We start from the raw sequence: 9,881 nt of genomic DNA, 5'->3' as shown, positions 1-9,881 counted from the left end.
AGTAATGTAAATGTTAATAACTTGATAATACTCATTTTATGGAAGTCTAACAAGTACATTATTTACGTAAAAAATACTAGCAAATTCAAAAACATACGAAAAACTAATATTTGTACAGTGCCGAACAATTTAGGGGGGATAAAAGGTGAAACGACACCTATCGCACGCCACTAGAAGAAGCCAATAAATGGTTTCTGCCATATTTATGCATCCTTTAAGCTAGTAAATCTGTCGGTTGAGTTTGATAAAGAAAAATTAACTAATACCGGAGCTACAGGCAGATTCGGATTCAGCGGAAAAAAATACATGAATATACATGGGTCTGAATACCAGATCCGATACTTTTTTTTGTGGGGCTGTGAAATTGGAGAGGATGTAAAACATGTCAAAATATGATGAATACCTTAGTAGCGTTTTTGTCAGTGGCGGCCCCTAAGGGAGATACAACCCCTTGAAGGGGTAACTCAGGAAACAGGTTTTATTTCATAACTTCAAAACAGTTTAACATTAAATCGCGAAATTTTGAGGTTGTATTACTATTTATATGCTTAATAGTCGGTATAATATACAAATCATAATTTGCTACAGAGGCCTAAGAAAATGCAGGATCGTGGGGCAAATTGTACAATTTTTTTTGTACACAATTTTTTCTACTTCCTCAACCGAAAATATGAAATATGAGTACTTATTTCGTTAACACCTTGTATAATCATCCATAGGTTGTATATTGTATAAGCAAAACTTATTGGCTTACTCGGTATAGAATACAATTATTGTTACTATTGACATACATTTACCCCATTTCCTCAAATACGTATTATTCAAATATTAGAACAATCAATACGCAATATTTGTCAAATGACAACATCGTTTTATGGCAGTTTTTGCTCAAATAAGTGCAACAATTTCGCTATTTCAGCTATAAAAGCGTATATAAATTCATAGCTAGGGAGGTATGTTCAGGACTGAGCAATTTATTCTGTAATATCTTTATCTGAACCATTTCAAACAATGTTTGGAAAACGTAGAATGTGAAGAAAAGAAAATAATATGTAAAATATTAATAACAATTTCCAAATGCAATATGGTTAACTTATTTCCTGAGAAGTTGTCTCTCTNATTTTTAGCAATTTCTGTTGATTGCAATTGTTGATCACCGCATAGTTTAACATTGACACTATTTTTAAGTCGGGCTCTAGCAGAACGTGAGCCATATAACAAGTTTGGATTTAGAAGGATTAATAGAGAGGCAAAATTTGTTAGAAACATTTAAAAGGGAATTTAAGTCATCCGTAAGCATGTGGCCTATAGAATACTTCTTTCAACCAATATAAACAGTTGCAAGAGCTAATAACAAAAAACACAGATTTTTTAAAAAAAGTAAAATTAAAAGCTTCAAAATACCATTTCTTTGGTATTTTTTCATGTGTGCAATTAACATTTATAAGTTCTATGCTCAAGGAGAACTTCCGGAATAACATTCCTATGTAAAAAATAGTACTTATGATCTCTTGATTATAATAATTTATCGTTAGTTATTTAATTTACGTCATTCAGCATAAGTGTCGATTATCGATCAACAAAATAAGTTACATTTAAAGCTTGACACAAATTGTATTAAAACAATGTCTACATGGTTTTGCTAATGTGTACTTGTGGAACATACCACTCAGTAACGAAAATGGCTGTTCCACTGTTAATACTGTCCACACTTGTAACATCAGTTCTCAGTCAAAGCTGTAACATTAGAGATACAGACGAGGGAAGTGTCTGCGTCTGCAATGCAAAATACTGTGACACTGTTCCAGAATTGGATGTATCTACTGGAAAATATCAACTGTATTCTACCAGCAAGGCCAAATTAGGCTTCTACAGCACCACCGGATCTTTCGTTGAAAATACTGATGGAGAAGAAAGCTCCATCACTGTCGATCAAGAGACGAAGCATCAAAATATCATCGGATTTGGTGGGGCTTTCACAGACTCTGCAGGTATCAACATAAAGGGACTACCAGAAGCGGCACAAAAAAATTTAATCGAAAGCTATTTTGGTAGCAACGGTATCGCATATAATTTGTGCAGGGTTCCCATTGGTGGAACTGACTTTTCAACAAGAGGATATTCTTATGATGATGTTGAGGGGGACGACACGTTGGAACATTTTGCGCTTCAACAGGATGATTTGGATTACAAGGTACATTATACTATTACTTAGATATGATCAGCAACATAGTGATACTTAATCTTCGACAAAAATACTGCGATTGTATGGCAGGTGTCTTATTTATATTACATCAATGTTATATGACGTTTCAGTTGATTATATCAAAACCATAAAATCAAGTAATGATGCACACTTTCCAACACCAACTTGTATTTAATTTTGTAAAGGGTTTTAAAGAAAATGCAAAAAATTTTTAAAGTAAAGACTATAATATATTCATTCAATCAAAGTTCGCGAACGTATGTCAGAATTAAGAAAAATATCGATAAATAATCTTTTAGCTTATTAATAAACATGTTGGTTCTCTAAATTGTTTCGCGATATTTTCAGGACGGAAATGAATCAATACATCCCTTTAGAACGACATGGCAAATAGGTACTACAATTTTTTTGCGTTATTTTAAAAGTCGTTCCAACTGTAAATGCTGTACAGCGATGAGTTTTGAATTTATTAACAAAAATGTCCGTTTTTGAGGTTAATATTCCTGGAGGTATTAAACCCGAAATACTAATTTATAAAATCAAAAATGTCTCCACACTGGTTGACTTTAGCTATTTTCAACAAGTATACCGTTTTGTTAAATCCAATCCAATATTTCATATTTTGTTACTAGCAACTATACACGAGGCCCGAAAAAAATGTTAATACGTATAATCCATAACATTGCTTGTAGAGGACGCCTCGCATGCGTGATTATTATTTTATTTTTCCCACCCTGAAACATTCTCTCACTAGAAAATTGGAGACATGTCTGACTAAAACTTTAGAAATTATTAAGGCAAAACCATTTTTTATTTTTCATTTTTACATCCTGTACTTTTTTTATTATGCGACTTGGAATACAGGTATGTTAGGTTTAATCAACTTATTCTCACCTAAGGAATTTCTAGTATCATTTCTGCCCCTTCGTATAATTACACCCTGTATATCAACGTCGAACATAATGACTTCGTATATAATGAATTATAAGTTAGCGTACACTAATCTCTAAAAAACAATAATTATAATATATATTATTTTGCTCTAGATTCCCTTTATCTTACAAGCAAAGGCGTTGAGAAACAACAACATTAAACTATTTGCCTCTGCCTGGTCTGCGCCTACTTGGATGAAAACGAATAACAATTGTTCTGGCATGGGCAGTCTTAAAGATGAATACTATCAACTTTGGGCCGATTACATTTTGAGGTTTTACGAAGAATACGATAAGCATAACATCTCCTTCTGGGGTATGACTTCGCAGAATGAGCCTAGTGTTGGATTAACAATCCCTTCGAAAGGTAATTCTATGGGCTGGTCGCCCACACAAATGGTAAGTGCCTCCTATGGGAGAATGTATTATCAAAATTTCGAAATAATTAAATATTTATTGTTGCTGTTTAGTGGATAATACTACAGCTCCTTTCTAGTAAAACAAAACCATCGTCTAGTTTATAAAATGAGTTTATATTATTATAAATATCCTTTTTTAATGAATAGTAAGTCATGGCGACATTTATTACAGAAATTTTATAAAAAAAGTTTTTTTTAGAAATATTATTTACTAATTTTCTTGCAAAATGTATTTCGTGACACCCTAAGTTTTGTGAAAGTAGAATATTAAACACGAAATAGTTTTAAAGTGATAGGTAACACAGGTGACAAAACACATTTAATTTTACAATTAAAGTGAATGTTTTTTTGATGAAATGTGGCACAAACCCAATTGAGAGGACGTAAAGTCCAACAGCCTACTCAGATTTTAAATTAAAAGTTTATTATCGCAATCAATGTTGTCAAATAATAATTTTGTAACAAAAATAAGTAAATAATAAATGTGTTATGAAAGAATGAAATCATCATAGAGATAAATGTGATTTAAGCTAAGGTAGATATTATTGTCACGCGTTATCCTGAAACATACTGTAGTCAAGTCACAGAACATGACCTGACAACAATATGTGTCTGTATGAAAAAATAAAATAAAATGAAATGACATAATATGAAATGAAATGAAATAAAATAAAACAAAGTAAAATAAAATAAATAAATAANACTCGAGGCCTTGTTGCGGATGGTCAGACGATCCTCGGCATCGTTGGCCTGTTCTCAGACCTACAGTTCATATGGAATACGGTTTTGGGACTCTTGGTCAAGAATGAGACTGAAAAAGAGAAGAGAGAAGCGTGATCTGTGCTAGCTTCTCCATATGTTTGTCAGAAATCGACATTTAGGATGCCAAACTTTTTAGATCGTTCCTCGTAGCACTGGGTGATTTTTTGAAATAAGGATTTTTGATATTATTTTTAAATTTTTCCTTAAGCATTGATTTCAATTACACGAAAGATTTGTGTAACGGATAAGTTGTACGCAGGTGAATTTTTTTCTGAAAATTGCTACACTGACCAGAAAAGTATTAAATAATACTTAAATTAATTATGACGTAATGGAACAGCATTTGGCTGTTAGACTCCCTTGAGTCTATATAAAATTAATGCAACTGATATTTTACAGACCAGTGTCGAGTTTCATTTGAATCCGAGGAACCGTATTCGAGTTATTTAAAAAATGTATATTTGACAGTTATGTATCATTTTGTAACATTTGTGTTGAGTATTTTCGAACTAATGACCAAAGGAAACTTTTTGCATAAGGTACAATTTCTCACTTTTTGGTTTAGCTTGCCAGCATATTTTGGAAACACCCTGTTTAAAATTACAAATTTATCGTTTTTGTTATAGTGGCAACGAGAAGACTAGTGTCCGCATACAGAATAGCCAGGGACAGACCGCTGCCATACAAATAGAAGCTAACTCTATCAACACAGTGTTGTACAGTTAGATGGTAGTAATTGAAATGTAACAAGTGTAATAAGTGCAATACTACAAAAAATAATAATGCAACGAAAGTAAATATTTAAAAGAGTAAAATGTGTTTTTTTTACTTAATCATCCCACCTTTATTTCTTTGACTCGATAAATATTGTTTTTAAAACGAACAAAATATTATCCAGCAAATATATTTTAGTCTGGCGCTCCATTATTTATTATTCTTTATATCATTTGTTTAATTCACTGTTTTCATCCCATTTAATTCGTTAAACATACTAAGATATAAAATAGCTAATAACACAGCCACACAAAAAAAGAAAAGTAGTCTGTACTTTTCATGCGACATATGTTCTCTGTAGTATTTTTGCCTCCTGTTCACGAATCCGGTGTTAGAATTGAGCTATCACATCACAGGAATTTCCTAACCTCAAAAAACTGGTAAAAAATTTCATGAAAAAGTGCTAAGAAAAGTACAAAAATTTGTTTTTCTATATTCAAATGTTCATTTATATAGTTAAGACCCCGCCCAACGTGAATCCGCGGACAGCATTAATGGTTCTTTTTCTAACCTCAAAAAAAACGGGTCAATTAAAGTCAGATATCACGAATTTTCAAACAATACTAGATTCGCGCGAAATTTGGTATACGGAAGTTTTGTGGGCCGCTGATTACGGATCCGAGATCAATTTTGCAAAATTTAAGATGGCGGATCCAAGATGGCCGTCCAAATTTTCAAAAAATAACAGAATTGCAGCAAATTTGGTATACAAGGGTTTTCGGGGTCGCTGACTACGGATCCGAGGTCAATTTCGAAAAATTCAAGATGGCGGATACAAAATGGCCGACCAAATTTCAAATAATAACGGAACCGCAGCATATTTGGTATACGGGGGTTTTCGGGGTCGCTAATTCCGTATTCGAGGTCAGAATTGCCAAACTAATTTTGTAATATTTTACTTTATAACCTGAGTAGGTACCCAATCATGTGTTAATCTACTTTTTTCGGCTATATCTCGTTATTTTTTCTGTAAAAGATCTAATCACGGGTTGAATTTTGTAAATCTGATCTCGGATTCGCGATAAGTGACCTCGAAAACCCTCGTATGCCAAATTTGGGCGCGAATGTCTCATTTTTTGAAAATTTGGACCACCGCCATCTTGAATCTTGCAAAATTGACCTCGAATTCGTGATCAGCGACCCCGAAAACCCCTTATACCAAATTTGATGCGAATCTGTTATTTTTTTGAAAATTTGGTCGGCCATCTTGGATCCGCCATCTCGAATTTTGCAAAATTGACCTCGGATCCGTGATCAGCGACCCCGAAAGCCCCCGTACACCAAATTTGGCGCGAATTTGTTATTTTTTGAAGATTCGTGATATCTGACCTTAATTGACCCGTTTTTTTTGAGGTTAGAAAAAGAACCATCTACTGGATAAAGTGCTTGACTTTTTGGACATATATCCTAGACTTTGTTGTTTCAAAGCTGCCAATAACTTTAATATTTAAAGTAGTACGCAACATTGAGTAAATGGACCAAAGGGTTGACGGCTTTTTGATTTTGGTAATTTCGCTAAAATATATCAACACGATAGTTTCAGAAACAGTTTTCTGAATACCTTTTTGCGAACACCAACTCTTAAAAACATCATAAACTTTAACGTGCTTTGCACCACTCTTCTTAGGTAACAAATATTTTTCCAAACATTCGGTGGCTTCTCTCAGTTGAGAAGGAGTACAAATAACTTCTTCTGAATCGCTCATTGTCTTCGAAAACACATTTTTGATAACAATCTATGAAAAATGCAACTAATTTGAGTTTGTATGTGTGACTTTTTTTAGTGCCATAGTAACCATTACAAAATGCCAACTTGCATTTAAAAGGTATGGTTATAAATAAAATATTATACAAACCTCGGTGAAAAGTTTCATTCTTGTCTTGAGAAATGATTTACCACAGCGCTACGCCCTTTTTTCTCGACATGAATGAAACACTTTCCATGTCGATGTGTAATATACTATTTTTCACTTTTTTTTACTGCCCATGAAAATCTAGACAACCTATCGGAATGTTAGTTATTTTATGTTGTGGGCAATTAAATTACCTACAATTTAAGGTACCTAAAGTCATAGGTCGTCTAGATTTTCATGGGCAGTAAAAAAGTGAAAAACATGTAATCTTGCCATTATCTGTAATTTGCCAACTTAGCGCCACTTCTTTCGAGTCACTTTTCTGATATTATCATTCTACATACCCTTTGCCGTCATAAAGTGTAATAAAGTACCCACTAATATTTTTTTACGTTCAAACTCTAATTCGACTGGACTATAAGTAAAAGAGGCATATTTGTTGCCTATTATTTATAAAACAAATGAACGGATTATAATGAAATATCTATTTTTAACTTACGTTACTTACGATAAATTAAATATCAAAAAACAAAATTAGATACATTCTTAAATAAAGAGTAAGCTATTTGACTATTCTAAAAACTCATCAATTCGCTGATTTATTCAAATATCTTAAAATTCTTTTACATCTAATTGCGACTCACGCTAAGAGCAAAAAAACATATTCTTACTTTAATTTACTAAAAGTTTTTCATTGTTCTTGCAAAAAAGTTATAAAATAATTATTTCTAACAAAATCCTTTAAGTTAGTGGATTAGCTAATTAAATTCCCTTTAAAATGTTTTTTTTCGATACGTTGAAAATTCATTGAGTAATCGCCGGCATAAACTCGGAAAATTTAAAAATTTTCATTTCGAGAAAAATGAGTTTGAAGTTTGCGGTAAACAAAAATTGCGATTTTTTTATACACACTGCTATTTAAGTATTCACTTTTCGCCTAATCAGCTTGGCCTGCACCGTAAAGGAGACCTTCTTCATGTTCAAATTGTTGTGATTCGGCAGCAGCTCTAATTTTTTTCTAATCGACCTACTTTATCCTGATTGCCGGTTTTATCGTGATGTCTTAACAAATTCGCAAAACAGGTTACTTAATAAGTGATAATGCTTAAAAAATAATTGCAAAGAATAGGCGAGTAGATTTTTATTTTATTCTACTATATTCATAGAATATTGCTAGTAAATTCGATGCTATAGAGAGAGTACTTCTTTCAACCAATATAAACAGTTACAAGAGCTAAAAACAAAAAACATAGATTTTTTAAAAAGATATCTAGTAATATTCCATTTCTTTAAAAGTTTTTGTATTTTTTTTATAAGTATGTGCAATTAACATTTATTCATTCATTCCTATGTAAAAAAATAGTACTTATGATCTCTTTGTAGTGGCTCTTGATTCTAACAATTAATCGTTAGTCATTTAATTTGCGTCATTCAGCATAAGTGTCTGATTATCGATAAACAAAATAAGTTACATTTAAAGCTCGACAAAAATTCTATTAAAACAATGTCTACATAGTTTTGCTAATGTGTACTTGTGGAACATATCACCCAGTAACGAAAATGGCTGTTCCACTGTTAATACTGTCCATACTTGTAACATCAGTTCTCACTCAAAGCTGTAACATTAGAGAAACAGACGAGGGAAGTGTCTGCGTCTGCAATGCAAAATACTGTGACAGCATTCCAGAATTGGATGTATCTACTGGAAAATATCAACTGTATTCTACCAGCAAGACCAAATTAGGATTCTACAGCACCACCGGATCTTTCGTCGAAAGTACTGATGGAGAAGAGAGCTCCATCACTGTCGATCCAGATACGAAGCATCAAAATATCATAGGATTTGGTGGGGCTTTCACAGACTCTACAGGTATCAACATAAAGGGACTACCAGAAGAGGCTCAAAAAAATTTAATCGAAAGCTATTTTGGTAGCAGCGGTATTGCATATAATTTGTGCAGGGTTCCCATTGGTGGAACTGACTTTTCAACAAGAGGATATTCTTATGATGATGTTGAGGGTGACGACACGTTGGAACATTTTGCGCTTCAACAGGATGATTTGGATTATAAGGTACATTATACTGCTACTTAGATATGATCAGCAACATAGTGATACTTAATCTTCGACAAAAATACTGCGATTGTATCGCAGATGTCTTATTTATATTACATCATTGTTATATGACGTTTCAGTTGATTATATCAAAACCATAAAATCAAGTAATGATGCACACTTTCCAACACCAACTTGTATTTAATTTTGTAAATGGTGTTAAAGAAAAAGCAAAAATTTTTTAAAGTAAAGACTATAATATATTCATTAAATTTCGCGGACGTATGTCAGAATTAAGAAAAATATCGATAAATAACCTTTTAGCTTATTAATAGACATGTTGGTTCTCTAAATTGTTTCGCGATATTTTCAGGACGGAAATGAATCAATACATCCCTTTAGAACAACATGGCAGATAGGTACTACAATTTTTTTGCGTTATTTTAAAAGTCGTTCCAACTGAAAATGCTGTACAGCAATGAGTTTTGAATTTATTAACAAAAATGTTTTTGAGGTTAATATTCCTGGAGGTATTGAATCCGAAATACTAATTTATAAAATCAAAAATGTCTCCACACTGGTTAACTTTAGCTATTTTCAACAAGTATACCGTTTTGTTAAATCCAATCCAATATTTCATATTTTGTTACTAGCAACTATACATGAGGTCTGAAAAAAATGTTAATACGTATAATCCATAACATTACTTGTAGAGGGCGCCCCGCATGCGTGATTATTATTTTATTTTTCCCACCCTGAAACATTCTCTCGCTAGAAAATTGGAAACATGTCTGACTAAAACTTTAGAAATTATTAAGGCAAAACCATTTTTTATTTTTCACTTTTACATCCTGTACTTTTTTTATTATGCGACTTGGAA

General features: G+C 32.6%; 1 protein-coding gene across 1 annotated transcript; it reads left to right on the top strand.

Annotated features, from left to right (window-relative positions):
- Positions 1 to 1,626: 1,626 nt before the first annotated feature.
- Positions 1,627 to 4,231, top strand: LOC108916561 (putative glucosylceramidase 3). Its single transcript, XM_018722841.2, has 2 exons — positions 1,627 to 2,194; positions 3,253 to 4,231. Exons 1-2 carry the CDS (start codon positions 1,634 to 1,636, stop codon positions 3,613 to 3,615), a joined length of 924 nt encoding a protein of 307 aa, XP_018578357.2. The 5' UTR covers positions 1,627 to 1,633; the 3' UTR covers positions 3,616 to 4,231.
- Positions 4,232 to 9,881: the final 5,650 nt, after the last annotated feature.

Source organism: Anoplophora glabripennis, unplaced genomic scaffold, assembly GCF_000390285.2.
Source record: "Anoplophora glabripennis isolate ALB-LARVAE unplaced genomic scaffold, Agla_2.0 scaffold3005, whole genome shotgun sequence".
Taxonomy (NCBI): domain Eukaryota; kingdom Metazoa; phylum Arthropoda; class Insecta; order Coleoptera; family Cerambycidae; genus Anoplophora; species Anoplophora glabripennis.
Note: the sequence above shows the minus strand (reverse complement) of the source record. Positions and strands in the feature narration are given on the sequence as shown.